This window comes from Schistocerca piceifrons, chromosome 2 (genome assembly GCF_021461385.2).
Source record: "Schistocerca piceifrons isolate TAMUIC-IGC-003096 chromosome 2, iqSchPice1.1, whole genome shotgun sequence".
Taxonomy (NCBI): domain Eukaryota; kingdom Metazoa; phylum Arthropoda; class Insecta; order Orthoptera; family Acrididae; genus Schistocerca; species Schistocerca piceifrons.
Genome location: NC_060139.1, coordinates 1,010,633,150 through 1,010,652,333, shown reverse-complemented (window position 1 = coordinate 1,010,652,333; position 19,184 = coordinate 1,010,633,150). Strand labels below are relative to the sequence as shown.

The 19,184-nt window shown below is 43.9% G+C and overlaps 1 protein-coding gene across 1 annotated transcript in view; it reads left to right on the top strand.

Annotated features, from left to right (window-relative positions):
• LOC124776059 (cuticle protein 7-like) overlaps nt 1-10,827 on the top strand; it is an 82,937-nt gene extending 72,110 nt beyond the window's left edge. Inside the window, exon 2 of the mRNA XM_047250903.1 lies at nt 10,740-10,827. Coding sequence (XP_047106859.1) covers nt 10,740-10,827 — 88 coding nt within the window. The remainder of the gene's footprint in view (nt 1-10,739) is intronic.
• The last annotated feature ends 8,357 nt before the right edge of the window (nt 10,828-19,184 follow it).

Sequence of the window (19,184 nt, the reverse complement as noted above, 5' to 3'; positions counted from 1 at the left end):
AGTGGTGTACGGCCAGTCTAGGAGATCGCTCCCCACACCATGATGCCGGGTGCTGGCCCTGTGTGCCTCGGTCGTATGCAGTCCTGATTGTGGCGCTCACCTGCACGGCGCCAAACACGCATACGACCATCATTGGCACCAAGGCAGAAGCGACTCTCATCGCTGAAGACGACACGTCTCCATTCGTCCCTCCATTCACGCCTGTCGCGACACCACTGGAGGCGGGCTGCACGATGTTGGGGCGTGAGTGGAAGACGGCCTAACGGTGTGCGGGACCGTAGCCCAGCTTCATGGAGACGGTTGCGAATGGTCCTCGCCGATACCCCAGGAGCAACAGTGTCCCTAATTTGCTGGGAAGTGGCGGTGCGGTCCCCTACGGCACTGCGTAGGATCCTACGGTCTTGGCGTGCATCCGTGCGTCGCTGCGGCCCGGTCCCAGGTCGACGGGCACGTGCACCTTCCGCCGACCACTGGCGACAACATCGATGTACTGTGGAGACCTCACGCCCCACGTGTTGAGCAATTCGGCGGTACGTCCACGCGGCCTCCCGCATGCCCACTATACGCCCTCGCTCAAAGTCCGTCAACTGCACATACGGTTCACGTCCACGCTGTCGCGGCATGCTACCAGTGTTAAAGACTGCGATGGAGCTCCGTATGCCACGGCAAACTGGCAGACACTGACGGCGGCGGTGCACAAATGCTGCGCAGCTAGCGCCATTCGACGGCCAACACCGCGGTTCCTGGTGTGTCCGCTGTGCCGTGCATGTGATCATTGCTTGTACAGCCCTCTCGCAGTGTCCGGAGCAAGTATGGTGGGTCTGACACACCGGTGTCAATGTGTTCTTTTTTCCATTTCCAGGAGTGTATTTGAACCATTTGAATCTATCTTGGACACAATAATGCGTTCACTGTACTGTTTGTAGTAGCTTACCCGCATTCCTATTTTTTATTTATTATTAAACCTACTCCTGCATTACCCCTATTTGACTTTGTATTTATAACCCTGTATTCGCCTGACCAAAAGTCTTGTTCCTCCTGCCACCGAACTTCACTAATTCCCACTATATCCTACTTTAACCTATCCATTTCCCTTTTTAAATTTTCTAACCTACCTGCCCGATTAAGGGATCTGACATTCCACGCTCCGATCCTTAGAACGCCAGTTTTCATTCTCCTGATAACGGCGTCCTCTTGAGTAGTCCCCGCCCGGAGATCCGATTGGGGGACTATTTTACCTCCGGAATATTTTACCCAAGAGGATGCCATCATCATTAACCATACAGTAAAGCTGCATGCCCTCGGGAGAAATTACGGCTGTAGTTTGCCCTTGCTTTCAACCGTTCGCAGTACCAGCACAGCAAGGCTGTTTTGGTTAGTGTTACAAGGCCAGATCAGTCAATCATCCAGACTGTTGCCCCTGCAACTACTGAAAAGGCTGCTGCCCCTCTTCAGGAACCACACGTTTGTCTGGCTTCTCAACAGATACCCCTCCGTTGTGGTTGCACCTACGGTACGGCTATCTGTATCGCTGAGGCACGCAAGCCTCCCCACCAACGGCAAGACCCATGGTTCATTGGGGGGGGGGGGCAATAGTGTATATTACGTACTGATGGAACATGTATTATGGACTCTGTCGTAGCTGTAGCTAGTTAATTAGTGACCACGAGCATGTTATACCACTGGCTCAGCTGTTGGTTATAGATTTAAGACTGTTAATAGAAGACTGTGTTTGACATTAATCTAATGCATTACGGATGTTTAAGAACCCGTGACTCTTTATTCAACATGAATACAGAAAACTGCAAAGAATCACTTGTTTTTAAGTATTTGTTTATTCCCTAAGCCGGTTTTCACACGTTGTCAGGCTCATTTTCAGAAGATGATTCTGAGAAGGTTCGAAAACCGGCATATGGAATTAAAAAGTATTTCAAGAAAGTGTCTGGTTGCTGTTTTCTGTATTTATACTATGTTTGATAATTTTTTTCTGCTGCTGGCCATGTGAGTTCCGCCAATAAGAAAATCAAGGCTTCTTATTGCTATTATTTACATAGCTACGTAAACGAACAAGGGTAACCAAGTGCGTGTTTCACTTGTGACTTTTCATTTCGAATACAGTACGTAAGCCTTCTGGCAACCTCGATCCAGTACCTCGTGGAAGCAGGAATAGTGGTCAGCTTTACGAATACCAAGCAACTACACAAAAAAGCCGTTGGAAAGACTCGAAGTCACTAGCAGTGACATGGATTTGATTTACTTTCGTCATTTAGGAACGAACCTAGAGGGGAATATTACAAAAGTAATGAACAGGCTACTTAGTATGCCTTATACGAACAGATGTCAAGGTGAAAAACATATATGAAGGTTCAGAATTGCACATTTGTCCACATCTACAGTTTAGTTTTTACATTAATGAACGTAATTTTCAGTTTCTACTAAATCATCAAATGAAATGATTACTGCATACCTTCTACCATTTGGTGAACTGCATTACTTCTTCCTTCCATCCCCACCAACATTCTTGTGCATCCCCGTATTAGTCGTGAAATTCTATTTGTATTGGCACAAGACCCAGTCGATTTCGAAGAGCAAAATGTCTGATATCTCACTGTTCCGTGGTGTGTCACGCGAGGCTCATTTCCAATTACTTTTCATTCCACTGATGTAAACTTTCGCTGCGAACTGTCGACGTAAATTTTTTATTCGTCTGAATCTTGGCAAAATTATTATCGTGATGGAAAATTATATACCTAATACTTCACGTGCCATACGCTGCTCGAGCGAAAACAAATATCACTGGAGTTGCTATCCCTGCGCTTAAATTATATAACACTGGACTTAATAGCCCCCTTCCATTGCGTCGAAAATGGGTAAGTCTAGATTAAATCTAATTGACGCCTTAAATATAAATAGCTTGAAAGGCGATTTTAGAAAGTATCAAGAGATAATGCTGCATAAAAACCAAACGCGCTCGCGCCGTCCCTTTGATTGCTCGTATAACACGAGCACGACAAGCATTTCGTTGCACAGCTGCCCCTAGCACAACTGAGAATTGGCAATATCGTTGCAAATATTTGACAACCCTGTGACAGTGCATTTATACTCTCCCCACTATGTGTTTCTCTATGAAATTTGGCCCAGATTTATCACCCACTCTATAAAAAGTCTACGTATTACCAAATCTACGTGCCTACTTAAACTCGTATGCTAATCTTTGACTAAATAGAACCAAAATTGAATTGAACTGTAACTGGTCTGAATACAGCTTGTCTTTATGTTAAACACGCAACTGAAGTAAAACAATTATCTGGCCCTAACCAAAATTTTCACTTAGCTCGCGACTTGACAATGTTGTTGCAGATTTCTCGAAAGCACAACGGCAAACAGCAAGCAGGTAGCGGCTAAGCTAGATTTCTATTTTTTTGTAACAAAATTTCCAAGTAATATCCAACTGTTGCATACCATATGGTACAATGTGGTAATGCGCAATGATAAACCTTGTTTGAACAGTGGGGTGGAGAGAGTAACTATTCCTACGAAACTATGTTCCAAGACAACGGTTTTAGAATGACGTATGTATTCAGAAAGACAGAGTAAATCTTCGCGTAATCTTCATAAATAACATCTGTCCGAACAATACTATGCTTAACAAAGTGAACAATGATTTAAAAACGGTAAAATGTTCATGGAGAAGTTGTATAAAAACGAAAGAGCTTAATCAGTTAACATGTTGGTGCATGACCCCTAGCGGGGTGGTCTTTCTCCCAGCTCTGAGCAGGTGAACGAAGTTAACTAGCTGACAATCATTCCGACAAACTCTTGTCACTACAGGGAACTGATTGCCCTCACTCAAGCTCAACATTTTCACTTGGCTTTGGCATCCTTAGACCCAGAAACTGTCGTTGAGGTGGTCATAGTCTCCTCGTAATGGTTCTTTATTTAAGTGACCATTACGGCTCTCCAACCCCAGTTGTCGATACCAGTGATATCGTACTACTTTTCTGCGAAGTAACAGACATACTTTTGTGACAATATTCACATTTCGTTTTATTAATGTATAGATACTCCGATGTATCGATATATTACACTGATATGGTTCTTGTGTGTATTCATTTCTGTGAGACTGTCATAATCTTTGGCTTACTTGTAACCATTTTGGCGCGAATGCGCACAGAGCAGTCTGTGCTTCACTTTGCAGAAGTTAAGTTGTTATTTCACTTTATAAAAGAACAGTCAAGTCTTGTGTTTGGTTAAAGTGGAAATTAAATATATGGAGATTGATACAAAACTGTTTGCTTGATGATGTGACAATTAAGAAGAAGTAGATGTGAATTTACAAGAAGTTTAATAAAAATGTGGATCGTGAACACCAAGTCAAAAATTATTTCTACCATACCATTGTTCTGATCTGGGATTGTTTGATCATTAAGAATTTCCTGAAAAACGAATTTGTTAGGTCTTCAAATATTGCTAAAATACAGATCTGGACCTTCTAGCAGTCAAAGTGGAATCACCCTAGAATCAACAAGATGAGCCATAACAACTTCGACGAAATCTACGTGGAAATCCATTCAAGATAAGTGCCAAAATTAATGACCTTTTTTTTACAGTGACTTCATTATTTCCATTCTGACGATACTATCTACAGTTAATAACTTTGTTGTTGCCCGATAAAGCGAACATATGCTGCGTGAGCAACATTGTTAATCTGATTTCTAACCTACTTTGCAAGTGGTGGTATTGTTAGATCCTACATGGCGCACATCTCAGATGCTGTATAATGGTTGGCTTACACAACCTCGCGAGAACCATCGTTATGTGGAATAAGACAAGGACTGTCAGGTATGTCGGTAGATGGACACTGATTTTGCTGCACCGTCTGTGTGAATGATTTGATCCTCTGCTTTAGAAGTGCATACGATACCTGGGCGGCGCTTGCGTGGTTGGCAATCTAAGGCGAGGCATCGGGCAACTTCCTCAGTGTACATAAATCGCGAGCTATATATATCGATACAGGCCAGCCTGAGGGGAACGTTGGCCCGCTCAATGTGATCGGTACCTTCAGCTGCCTGGGCATCGGTTTCACGGCTGATTTGCGGCGCTCTGTGGCCCTCAACTGCAGACGGCTGATGCTACGTTTCAGGTTTGGACTCGTTGAACATCGCACCCTCCCCTCCTTCATTCACCTCTTGCAACGTACGCTCTATGTCAACACCTACATAGCTACACCGACCACCACTTGTCGCAAATTCTTCTGGTCCCGCACACCCTGGCTTGCCATATGTTAGCTGCGATGGGTTCCTTTTTTAGCTAGGAGATGATCTTCAAAGTCCACTATAACTCCCCCACCTTCCCCGGCTCGAGGGGTGTGGGTCTTTACCACGTTCCAGACAGAACTCGAACCCTTTTCGTCAATTCAGAGTCGACGATGTGGCTGCATTGCCCAACGTGCATTAGCAGCTTATTGCTTGTTGCATATGCCCTGGTGGCACAGTCGGACATCCCAGCGCCGTTCTACGAGGGTCACTCCAAAAGAAATGCACACTATTTTTTTTAATCCATCTTTTATTCTGCATATTTGAAAGTTTTACAGTGTGTAGATACATCCTTTAGGAACAATATTTTCATTTCTCCACACAATTTCCATCCCTCTCAACTGCCTTATGCCATCTTGGGACCAGCGCCTGTATACCCGCACGGTAAAATTCTGGACCAACTTGTTGGGGCCACTGTTTGGCAGCGTGCGCAATGGGGTCATCATCTTCAAACCTTGTTCCACAAAAAGAGTCTTTCAGTTTCCCAAAGAGATGGTAGTCACATGGAGCCAGGTCAGGACTGTCCATCGAGTTTTGTGATCGCTTCCATGGTTTTTTGACTGACATGTGGCCGTGCATTGTCGTGCAACAGTAAAACATCCTGCTTTTGGCGATGTGGTCCAACACGACTCAGTCGAGCTTGAAGTTTCTTCAGTGTCGTCACATATGCATCAGAATTCATGGTGGTTCCCCTTGGCACATTGTCCACAAGCAATAGTCCTTCGGAATCGAAAAACACCGTAGCCATAACTTTTCCAGCAGAAGGTGTGGTTTTGAATTTTTTCTTCTTCTGTGAATTTGCATGATGCCATTCCATTGATTGCCTCTTCGTCTCTGGTGAAATATGATGGAGCCATGTTTCATCACCTGCCACAATTCTTCCAAGAAAATCATCTCCACCATTCTTGTATTGTTCCAAAAGTTCGCTGCATACAGTTTTTCTTGTTTCTTTGGGAGCCACTGTCAACATCCTGAGAATCCACCTGGCACAAACCTTTTTTAACGCCAACACTTTCAGTATTCTGCAAACACTTCCTTTCCCTATACCAAAGTAGCGCGACAATTCGTTCACTGTGATGCGTCTGTCAGCAGTCACCAATTCGTTAACTCTCTGCACATTGTCTGGAGTGTGTGCAGTACGAGGCCTGCCGCTGCGAGGACAATCCTAAATATTGCCGTGCCTGCTTTCATCACGTAACCTGATTGCCCACCGACTAACTGTACTGCGACTGACAGCAGCATCTCCGTACACCTTTTTCAACCTCTTGTGGATGTTTCCCACTGTCTCGTTTTCACAGCACAGGAATTCTATGACAGCACGTTGCTTTTGACGAACGTCAAGTGTAGCAGCCGTCTTCAAGACATGCTGTGACGGCGCCACTTCCGGGAACAGGTTGAACTAAGTTTGAAAACAAGCGGGAAGGATGTCTCTACACACTAAAACTTTCACACATGCGGAATGAAAACTGTATTTTTACAAAAATAGTGTGCATTTCTTTTGGAGTGACCTTCGTATCATATTGGACTCTTTTTTTCTAGGCCATAGTTACCATTTTGCCTCTTTGCCTCCTGAGCGCTTGTTGTCGATGAACCCGGTCTACACCGAGCTGCAACTGGCCCGCGCCCCAATGTGACAGAAGTACCCGCACTACAGGTGGTGCAATGGTGTGCGTTGAACGTCCCATTTCTTGAAACTGCTGCAGCTCCGTGTGGTATATCACCGTCAACTGGAAATAACTGAATCGTTCTCGTCTACACCAAGTTCACCTCGCTACCAACAAGTCCCCACTATGCGTCACGTGTGGGGTGCCGGACACGGCTGATAATCGCTGAAGGTTTATGCCCCGACAGTAGACGTTTGGCTCTTGGCCCAGCGAATTCTGGCGTTCCTCGCACGTGCTAGTGCTGACCGAATAACAACGCGAACGACGTTGTTCCCAGACGATGTGTACTACCCGCACATGAAGAATCACTCCGTGAATTGGTACCGCGGTTTCGCAATTCTACATTTCTTTGCCACTGGCGAGAAGAGTATTCTCGATTTTTTAATTTATACGAACGAACGACATTGCGCCACTGTCTGTAATCCGAAATGCAGACAATACTATTCGAATTTACTTTGAAGTGCTTTATACGTCCTTCCATGCAGCTGGAATGTCCCCGCAATGAGCAGCTGATTTGATGTACTATTGCTGATTATTTTTATACTTTTGTCCCCAGCGGCATTCCGCTTTATTTATAGAAAACGCGCATGGATTTCTCCATGGCTATGGGCGGCTTTCATGGACTTCATTCCACGGGTCCGAGGAAAAAAATCTCTTTTACCTGTATTTCCTATCCTCTCCCTCCATTCCTTACATCCTTTCGTAGTGTAGGTAGAACTGTTGGGATAGACGTACTTCGGGACTAGAGCGTGAGGTGGTGCAGATATTTTTTGTTGCAGGGTCAAAGTGGCGGTGGCAAATAGATCCCTCCTTTTTTATGGGTTCCTTTATAATCAGGAAAAAAGTGGTCCTGCACATATCTTGCAATGCAAGGGCGATGTGGCTTGTCAGTTTTAGTCTCAGTGCAAGCAAATACAGTCACAGTTCTTATTTTCCATTTTATTTGAACGTCAAGACTCAGATTTACGGAAGTGGTACGTACTTGGAGGCTTTGTATTGTATTGTATTGTATGTTAACCGGGGACTTAGAAACGACGGAGAGGCTCCGTTCCCGCCGCAGTGGTCCGCAACCCCCCGACGACTACCGCAGTCAACTTCTCCCCTCCGCCGCCCCACACCGAACCCAGGGTTATTGTGCGGTTCGTCCCCCGGTGGAACCTCGCCCCCCCCCCCCCCCCCCCCCCCCCCCCCCAGGGAACGTGTCACACCAGACGAGTGTAACCCCTATGTTTGCGTGGTAGAGTAATGGCGGTGTACGCCTACGTGGGGGACTCGTTTGCGCAGCAATCGCCGACATAGTGTAACAGAGGCGGAAGAAGGGGAACCAGCCCGCATTCGCCGAGGCAGATGGAAAACCGCCTAAAAACCATCCACAGACTGGCCGGTTCACCGGACCTCGACACAAATCCGCCGGGCGGATTCGTGCCGGGGACCAGGCGCTCCTCCCCGCCCGGAAAGCCGTGCATTAGACCGTACGGCCAACCGGGCGGGCCTACTGGAGGCTTACTGAACGTCAAGAGAAAATTTTAAAAGCATTTGTTTGACATCAGTAGCCCCAACAAGAATCAAATATTGCTACAGCGTTGTACTGTATTGCAATTGTATCCTATTACTCACTTCTTAGCAAAAAGATTAATTCTGAAAAATATTGTCTGTACAAGTAAATTCTCATTTCAATTTAATGTAGAACACCTGTTAATAAAAATTACAACTTCAGAAAATAAGAACTTCTTAGGCTGTTAAATATGTTAATAGGCTTTTACATATCACCTTGAGCTCTGAACAACCACTCTCCAAGACAGAATGCTTTTCTTGTCATTAGCAAGCGTATATATCCATTTATGAATCATATAAAATATACGCTCAACATCTAACTTAAGCCTGATAAGCAAAACCAACGTCTCGACTGCCCTGAAGGAGCTGCATGTTTCGCCAGTAGTACTGCAATGCATTTCAAATGGCTCTGAGCACTATGGGACTTAACAGCTATGGTCATCAGTCTCCTAGAACTTAGAACTACTTAAACCTAACTAACCTAAGGACAGCACACAACACCCAGCCATCACGAGGCAGAGAAAATCCCTGACCCCGCCGGGAATCGAACCCGGGAACCCGGGCGTGGGAAGCGAGAACGCTACCGCACGACCACGAGATGCGGGCCCAATGCATTTCAGACGGTATGTGAGCAGATGGGCACAGCTGAGAAAAGAGGGGAAGAAGATATGGATATAACTTTCTAGTCTGGCAGTCCAGTATGATTTTCCAATTGGTTTTCGACTAAATTCTCAATGACCTAAAGACTTGACACATTGAACATGCCTCAGAACTGGATTACAGTGCAGTATTAACCCTCGCAGTACCAAGGGAGGAGGGGGAGGTGTTGGGGGGGGGGAGAGGGGGAGGAGGGGTACTTTACGCTCATCTTTTGAAAATATTGTAGTCTCGTCCTTTACTTCACATTTTAAGAAAAACTTAATAAAATGTTTTCTTCTTTAAATGACTTCGTCGACCAGACTGGGTTTTCTTCTTTTAATGACTTCGTCGACCTGACTCCAGAAATATTTTAAATTGTTCAGTTAAACTTAAAACTAAAATTAAAGTTATAGTGGTGGATGTCATTTTTCCTATCGAATATTATATTCAAAATTTTTAGGTTATGGAACTTACTTACACACAAAAATTTCTTTAAAGGGTATATTGTGAGTAAAAGTCAACAAAATCGAATCAAATTTGCGTTTTAAAGCCGGCCGTGGTGGCCGAGCGGTTCTAGGCGCATCAGTCCGGAACCGCGCGTCTGCTGCGGTCGCAGGTTCGAATCCTGCCTCGGGCATGGATGTGTGTGGTGTCCTTAGGTTAGTTAGGTTTAAGTAGTTCTAAGTTCTAGGGGACTGATGACCTCAGATGTTAAGTCCCATAGTGCTCAGAGCCATTTGAACCATTAGCGTTTTAAATTTATTGTGGTGATCACAAAGTAACCCCCTTGCCTCCCATCCTAGGTAGTACACGTTATTGAAACCCCCTTGATATAGTTAAGAGTGTGCTAAAAGCTATATTTAAGCTCTGGGCCCTACTCATACACATCAGTATCTCTTCAAAAAGTATTTTGTTAATAAAGTTGACAATTAGCGATCTTTTAATTGTTGAGGGTGGGCGTAGTCTTCCAACACCTCTCCCTCGTGGTAATGTGACTTACGAAAAGTGCATTAGTACTGCAGGGTGGACTCGCTTTCCTGTCTTTCATAATGAGCTAAAGACTTGAAATTTCAACATATATCAGGACTGAATGACAATGCAATATTAACTGGACTCGGTTTTTCTGGTATATGGTGGAAGGTATTCTGTGGGCCACTGCCATTTCCCATTTTCCTGTTCCAATCATTAATGGTTTGCGGGAAGAATGATTGGTGATAAGCCTTTGTGCGAGCTCGAATCTCTCTAATTTTTACCTCCATGTTCTTTTCGTGAGATATGCATAGTAGAAACAATACATTGTAAATACCTAATATTGTTGGCTGGAGAGGAATGAATTAATTCAATGTAGAGAAAACTTCTGATAGGAAGTTTTTATTGCCTTGATTGGGTGTATGTCCACTGGATTACTAGTTTCGAGAGGACTAACAGCCATCTTCAGATACACAGGGTAAAGATTATGAGACATGCTGTATGATAAACTGCACGTTTGTTTTCGTACGATTGTGAAATGGTCTCATCGTAAAAAGAGAGTAGAACAGTAAAAAATATAGTTGTGTCTTCACGGCAGAAAGGAGTCATACAAGAGTGGCACATCGAAGGTGCTGGCACCCAACCCAGACACATGCGGCATTTCTGGAGCTGCTACACTTGCATGACTCTGTCCTGTCATCATGAAGACACAGCTGTATTTTTTAATGTTCTTCTCTATTTTTATTATGAGACCGTTTAAATGATACGAAAACAAACGTTCAGTTTATCGCACAGCATGATTTCATAACCTTTAACCTGTGGATCTGAAGATGGCTGCTTAGTCCTGTCGAAACTAGTAATCCAGTGTACATACACCAGATCAAGGCAATAAAAAGCTTCATATCAGAAGCTTTTTTTATATTGAAATACTATATTATTTGAATGAGGTAAAAAGAAACCTAAATAATACTGAAACTTACCACTTGTCTCTTTAGTAATCTCATGAAAGCATTTGAAATCTACTGAAAAATTTCACACAGGCGAGACTAAAATGCAGAAAACAATTACTTACATAAAAATCAACTTTTAAAATATCAGGTTTTTAAATCAGAATGAAAAGTATAAATTGGTTTATCCTAGGTTCCCTATAGACACTTAACTCCATACAGACAGCCCTGAAAATTTGTGATTTTGAATTTTTATTAGTACGAAAGTACTTGTAATGTCTAAAAAGAAAAACATATGGCGTATGCAACATATAGTTACTAATGCATGGGTAGTTCATCTCCTTACCATTTCACTGCTTACTAATTAATGCATGAATAGTTCACATCCTTACCATTACCTATAGCATGCGCGTCACATTTTTGTATGAAATCTGTCAAGTGTCTTCATAGGTATTCGAAATTCACAATCACAAATTTTCATCACTGTCTGTATGGTGCTAGGAATCTGTGTGGGGCCAGGGGACATTATTTTATTCTTTGTGGTACTATTTAATAACTTGGTATAGCTTTTAACACAGTTCTCGTTTAACGACTACAGGACAGAATTAAAACTGTTCGGACATGTACTATTTATGATTTCGCGTATCATCTGAGACTGGAAGGGGAAGGGGGACAATGATTCTGCCGCTAAAGTTACTCTACGCCACACATCGTCCGATGTCACAAGAGAACGGATGTGGATCAAATGTTCTAAATTCAAACCCAACTCTCAGAAATTTATCTTAGGAGCAAGTTTACATTGAAATATGTACTAGTCCCCGCATAGGAAGAAATCTTTTGTATGAAACATTGCATTGAACCTCTCAAGTTCCTGATTTTTGCTTTGAAATGTATCACGGAACAGTGTTCCCTCGTTGCGCTGATTCTGTCATCGTAGACTTGTTATTCGCGGAAAACAGCAGGGTAATGATGAATGCACCGAGATGTGTGGCCGGCACGTTATGAGGAAAACCTGAAAACTCTGCTCACCTCCGTGCAGGATGGAGCAAGAAATTCGATTTTCACACTGGACAGACTCCACAATTATTGAATTAAAAACGACACCACCCATGTTATCTGCAATACGAATGCTCGCTCTTTTAAGACAGGTCAGCCAGCCCTGAGTCTAAGAAGGGAAAAACTAACGAATCACACGAACGGGACACCCTTTAAGCAACAGATGACTGAAGTAATGGGCAGACATTGCAAAATGAAGTGTTTCGTTGGAAGTAGGAAAAAGCCACCGATTATGAAATGTGAGATAGTGGAGATTGCATGAAAATAAAATACCGAAATATGAAATATCATCAGAACTCGCAGTCCCGTTTAACAGTCAAGACGAAAACTTACTAATCTTCGATAATATCTACTCAATAAATCTGTAAAACTGTCGTGGTCTGTTTGAACACGCTTCTCCAAACTTACCAAACGAGTTTACGTGCAGTTTTCGAAGGTAACTTGACCATAGCGTGGGGCACAGTATAGGCTTTATTTGAAGAAAATCGAATCAGGGAAAAAGTATGTCGTAAATGAAAGTTTTTTCCAAACTAACACTGTAAATGAGAAAGTAACCCCGTCTCTTACGTTTTCACGACTAACTCACTGAACCGATTTCGATGAAATTTGGTATGGAGATAGGTTGAACCCTGAGGAAGGGCACAGGCCACTTGACGACGTGTGTAGTATAAGATACTTATTGATGTCAAAAATATTATGCGAATTAGGGAAAATATTTACTTTTTGATAAATCTCTTTACTCTTTCACTTTTCTTCTTTATCATATCTGTGCAAAGGCTTTTATTGGTTGACGTGTGCAACGTGATGCTATTCAAAGTAAGGAATACAATGCTTATACAATCTTCAGTACGGTTAGTCCATACGTCCGCACTATTTGTTACATAATGTACACTTTATACACTGAAGAACCAAAGAAACTGGTACAACTGCCTAATATCGCGCAGGGGCCTCGCGAGCACGCAAAAGTGCCGCAACACGATGTGGTATGGACTCGACTAATGTCTGAAGTAGTGCTGGAGGGAACTGACGTCATGAATCCTGCAGGGCTCTCCATAAATCCGTATAAGAGTACGAGGGGGTAGAGATCTCTTCTAAACAGCACGCTGCAAGGCATCCCAAATATGCTCAATAATGTTCATATCTGGGCAATTTGGTGGCCAATGGAAGTGTTTAAGCTCAGAAGAGTGTTCCTGGAGCCACTCTGTAGCAATTCTGGACGTGTGGGATGTCGCATTGTCTTACTGGAATTGACCAAGTCCGTCGGAAACACAGTGGACATGAATGGATGCAGGTGACCAGCCAGTATGCTCACGTGCGTGTGACCTGTTCGAGTCGTATCTAGACGTATCAGGGGTCCCATATCACTCCAGCTGCACACACCCCACACCAATACAGAGCTTCCACCAGCTTGGACAGTTCCCTGCTGACATGCAGGGTCCATGGGTTTATGAGGTTGTCTCCATACACGACAAGTCCATCCGCCCGGTACAATTTGAAACAAGACTCATCCGACTGCCGGCCGTGGTGGCCGAGCGGTTCTAGGCGCTTCAGTCTGGAATCGCGCGACTGCTACGGTCGCAGGTTCGAATCCTGCCTCGGGTATGGATGTGGATGATGTCCTTAGGTTGGTTAGGTTTAAGTAGTTCTAAGTTATAGGGGACTGATGACCTCAGATGTTAAGTCCCAAAGTGCTCAGAGTCATTTGAACCATTTTGAACTCGTCCAACTAGGCAACGTATTTCCAGGCATCAATAATGCAATGTCGATGTTAACGGACCCAGGCGCTGCGTAAAGCTTTGTATCGTGCAATCATCAAGGGCACACGAGTGGGCTGTCGGCTCCGAAAGCCCATATAGATGATGTTTCGTTGAATGTTTTGCACGCTGACACCTAATGATGGCCCAGCACTGAAATCTGCAGCCATTTGCGGAAGGGTTGCACTTGTGTCACGTTGAAAGATTTTCTTCAGTCGTCGTTGCTCTCGTTCTTGCAGGATCTTTTTCCAGCGGCAGCAATGTCGGAGATTTGATGTTTTACTGGATTCCTGACATTCACAGTACACTCGTGAAATGGTCGTACGGAAAAATCCTCACTTCATCGCTACCTCGGAGATGCAATGTCTCACCGCTCGTGCGCCAACTCTAACACCACGTTGAAACTCACTTTAATCATGATAACCTGCCACTGTAGCAGCAGTAACCGATCTAACAACTGCGCCAGACACCTGTTGTCCTCTATAAGCGTTGCCAACAACGGCGCCGTATTTTGACTGTTTACATATCTCTGTATTTGAATACGGATGCCTATACCAGTTTCTTTGGCGCGTCAGTGATATACTGTACTGGTACGTCAACAGCATGATGCATAGATGCATGCTGCTGCCTACATCCCTCTGCACGCGCTGTTCAGTTGCGACACTGCACGTGCCAACGCAACATGCGTTGGTGCAGCTTTGAATGGGGGAGAACAGGGAGAACTGGCACACATCTGAGGGCAGCGATGTTATTGCACGTACAGTGGCTTACTTACCATCACTCAGCATAACAAAACTACTGATAGGGGAATGCGGCCATGGTTAACAGCTAGTCATAAATACAAAGATTCTCTAAACTTGAAGTTTAAAATCAATTCTTCTTCTCCTTCATCAGCTTTTACTCAATCTCAGATATGGGCTCCGCTTATTTCAAGTTCTGTCAATTTTAGTTTACTTAACTACGGCCACTGTCATCAGGGAGGGAAGTCATGTGCACTCCCTGTGAATTGTGCAAAGTTTGTTCTGTGTGATTGTATTTTAACTGTTTGTGGAAAGTCGGGACCAGCCCAGCATTTGTGGAAAAGAGCGTGAGATACCGCCTGGAAACCACGAGCTGGCTGGTGCACCAGCCACTTTCATTAACCTGCCGAGCAGGTTCGATCCGCTTCTGTCTCACCTTCCTCTGCCGCAAGCTAACGCACTGCCCTTCACGCTGTGCAGGTAACTGAAGATTAAAATCAATGTTCTACTCCGTACCATCTTCCTGAATCCGAGTATGATTTATAGGGATGGATCAAAGACCGTCAATGCCGGCAAAGTAAGATGCTCAATAGTCAACCCCGCAGAGAACTATCAAGTCTTATATTGTCTGCTTAAGGAGGAAATGATCCTCTATGCGGAAGGAATCGCAATTAGAAAAGCAGTAAAATACGGCAGACCTTGCACACCAAACAGTTTGGTAATCAATTTTCTAAATGTTGTGAATAGCCTGAAAAAACCACAACGGAACAAAAGCGCGTCACCTATAATAATAGACATTATTGTAGAAGTCGCTAGAAATAAACAGGCAGGAAAACGATCAATTTTTGTGGTTTCCGGTGCACAGTGGCTTCTTTGATAGTGAAATGATAGACAGCGAAGAGGGCGATGAATTGAATCGAAATCTTTGTTTATGGACCCTCTTACCAAGAAATGATCAGCTTTGTCAGTGAAAAAATGAGAAACATGTGTCAGACGTAACGAGATTCGACTAAACAGTGCATTATAGTCGGATGCCAACCGAAACTGAAGTATCTCCTTGGCTTACTGATTGGAATAGAGGCAAACTATTCTTAACATCAGTTCCGCGCATGGTAAGTTTTCAACCCATGTGCTCTGAATAAAATGGAAAGTACCATTATACGATTTATGCAATGAAGAAGGTACTGCACTTTGGTTCTAAAAATTAATTTGAAGGTTGAAATACGATTACCCAAATCCATCGTGGAACCAATAACAAGTTATGGGGGTGTGTTAGGAACTTATAGAAAGAAATAATAAGAGAATTAGAACTTTAAATATGAACCACTTGAGAAGAGCATGCAGAATTTCCCAACTTGACGGGTAAGAAATGAGGGTATAAGAAAGAACGCTGATCCATTATAGAATAGAATAAAAACAGCTCGGGTGGTTAGGGAATGTCGAAGAATAGGTGCAAACATGGCCAAAGAGGGTATTTTCATGGCAGCCTCCTGGAAGGAGAAGAGGAAACTCACACAAAGAGTGGCTAAGAGCTATCTGAGCAGCGCTGGACGGGTAAATGGAAAGAGGATGAGAAAAAATGGCGAGATCGAGGCGCTTGGCGACAGAGATGCGGGAAGCGCCGACAGCTGTACGACTCCACGACAAGATGGACAGGTGAATCATTTTCGAGTAGCAGATATAAGAGGTTACAAAAATATTTTATCCGATCACTGATTAACGTGAAGGTTCCCCTCCCAACTGTGAATGAGTAAATCAGCATTAAATGTTTAAATGTGATGTTTAATCTATATACAATACCTGCCGCAACTATTTAGATATACTGTGGACATGATATGTGGGTATTTTGTACGATGCTAAGTCTTTTTTATTGCGATATAAGTAGTTGATGAGTAGTTTCTAATCGTATAGTTTCAATCATTTATTCATATCCTATTTTTCTGTAAATAGTACAAAGTGTACAACTTTGCTTCCGCCGTTTTTTCCCCAACATTTTAGGCTTTAATGAAACAAATTGGTTACACATGTATCATAGAAAGTATTTTCCATCGCTGGCCACTACTTTCTCCCATCTTTCGGGCAGTGTACGAATCCCGCGTCGAAAAAATTGTTCACCTTTTGAAGCGATCCGCGAATCGATCCAAATTATGACTTCTTATGAGATCGGAAGTTTTGACCAGCCAGACCGTACGCCATTGGTCTAAACAGGTGATAGTCAGAGGGAGAAATGTCTGGAGAATACGCCGGGTGGGGTAGGACTTCCCATTTTAACGTTTTGAAGTACGTTTTGACCTCTTTTGTGGCGTGATGTTGAGTGTTGTCGTGCTGTAAAATCACTTTATCATGCCTCTGGCTGTACTGCGGCCGTTTGTCTTTTAATTATCTGCTCAAACGCATTAACTGCGTTCGATAACGAGCACCTGTGATAGTTTCACTTGGTTTTAACACCTCATAGTATACGACGCCGAGCTGGTCGCACCAAATGCTGAGCATGATTTTGGAGCCGTGAATATTCGGTTTGGCCGTCGACGTGGAAGCATGGCCGGGATATTCCCATGATTTTTTGCGTTTAGAGTTGTCGTAATGAACCCATTTTTCGTCCCCGGTCACAATGCGATGCAGAAATCCCTTCCGTTTTTGCCTCTGAAGCAACCGTTCACAAACACACAAACGCAGTTCAACGTCTCTTGGTTTCAGCTCACACGGGACCCAAGTTCCTTCTTTCTGAATCATGCCCATAGCCTTGAGACGTTTTGAATGGCTTGCTGTGTCACTCCCACTAATCGTGCAAATCCTTCTAGAGTTTGACGCGAGTCTTCACTCATCAATGTCTCTAATTCTGCACTTCGAAAACATTCTCTTTTCCACCATTATGCCGGTCTATGACGTTAAAATCACCGTTCTTGAAGCACTGAAACCACTCACGACACGTTGAAACAAAACAGTAACGCCACACCGCAAATAACGAGAATTAGGCTCGTAAACTGACATTTTCAATGAAGAACAACTTTATGATGCAGACACAAATCGACTACTGTTTGAATGAGGTTATGTTGACCGAAGTCCTAGCTAACTGCCTGACGTCTGCGATCTGTTTCTTTCGACCGCTACGTACCGTTGTCACCACCTAGCGTCAAACGGTGGAAGCAATGTTGTACACCTTGTAGTTAAAGAATTGTATAGTAGAATAATCATTAAGAGCGGATGGATAGCTGTATGCTGATCACCAAATGAAAAAGGGATCAGAGAGGTCATCGCTAACGGCAAGTAAATTTTTGCTCTGCGGCGCTTTTATGTCTTAATGGAGAGCCATTTAATTTTTCTCCATACTCTACATTCGTAAATTACGGAAGCAGACTATTATCCGTTTTATAGCGAGAACAAAGCAACATTTTACAGACAAATGAATATAAAAAAATGAGAATAACGGAATTCAGTTCCCGATTGATGCTCTTAAGATTAGTGGTTACGTAAGTAGGCTGCTTATTATATTTTCTTGTTCCACAGCTGGAGAGCAGGCGATCTCTGGCAAAGAAAGCGGCGCCTGCAATTCGCCGCCACACTACAACGCCAGCAAGATTGTACCGCTGCGCCGTAAAACGTGCTTCCAGTGGCTGGCATTTTTGGCAGCTAGCCGCTCGTACAATAGCACCACCACCTCCGCCCCCTCCCCCCCTCTCTCCCCTTGTGGCGAATGGCAACGCTCCAGCTGCCCTGTTTGCTCGTAGGAAGAGCAACAGGCTGCTGACGGACGTAATTCGACCGCGGGGCGGAGAGAATCACGTCAGGCGGCAGCGAGAAGACTCATTTATTGATGCAAGCTGGCGAGCGAAATGTCTGGCTTACTGGCGCAAGTTTCATCGCTCTCTCCACAGCAAGTCAGTTTAGCATTCATAGCATCGCCTGAAACTACATCAACAGTGACATCAATATTAGGAGTTTCCTGATGACTATCGCTATGTTTTTCATTTCTAGAGCAACCAGTAAATACCTGCTTCCTTAACCTCTTCAGTCCTTGGGTACACATATGTATACTCCGAGTTTTCGCTTCGTTAAGCTTTTACCGACTCAAGATCTGTACGATATGTTCGTGCAGGTTGCGCAGCATCAACGCGTGGACAGGCCGTGGTGCGAACGTCACAACACGTGACATTGCAGGTCTTACGAGTGCCAGCAGCCGTCTCTAGCGGGGAGCGAGTAACTATTTCAGATGAATTTAATAATTCTTGACCGCATGCTTAAATGGATGCAAGTTCTCGATACCACACGACAAAATTAAGACCTTTATTGAGTACCATTTAAATTAAATATTGATTTCCCGTGGGTCCTGAACGAATCCGAGAGTTCACGAAGTGTGGCGGATAAGCCGACTAGTGGCAGGACCTGTATACCTCGTCACCCCCGCTTTTGAAGACGTGACTCAGGAGAATAGCTGCCTACAACGCACTCTCTGGAGGTATTTTGTTGCTTTTAATACCTGAAAAGGGTCGTATATTTGTTTGATATATATCTTTACTAGAATTATTTCTTATATTGACTGCAGTAG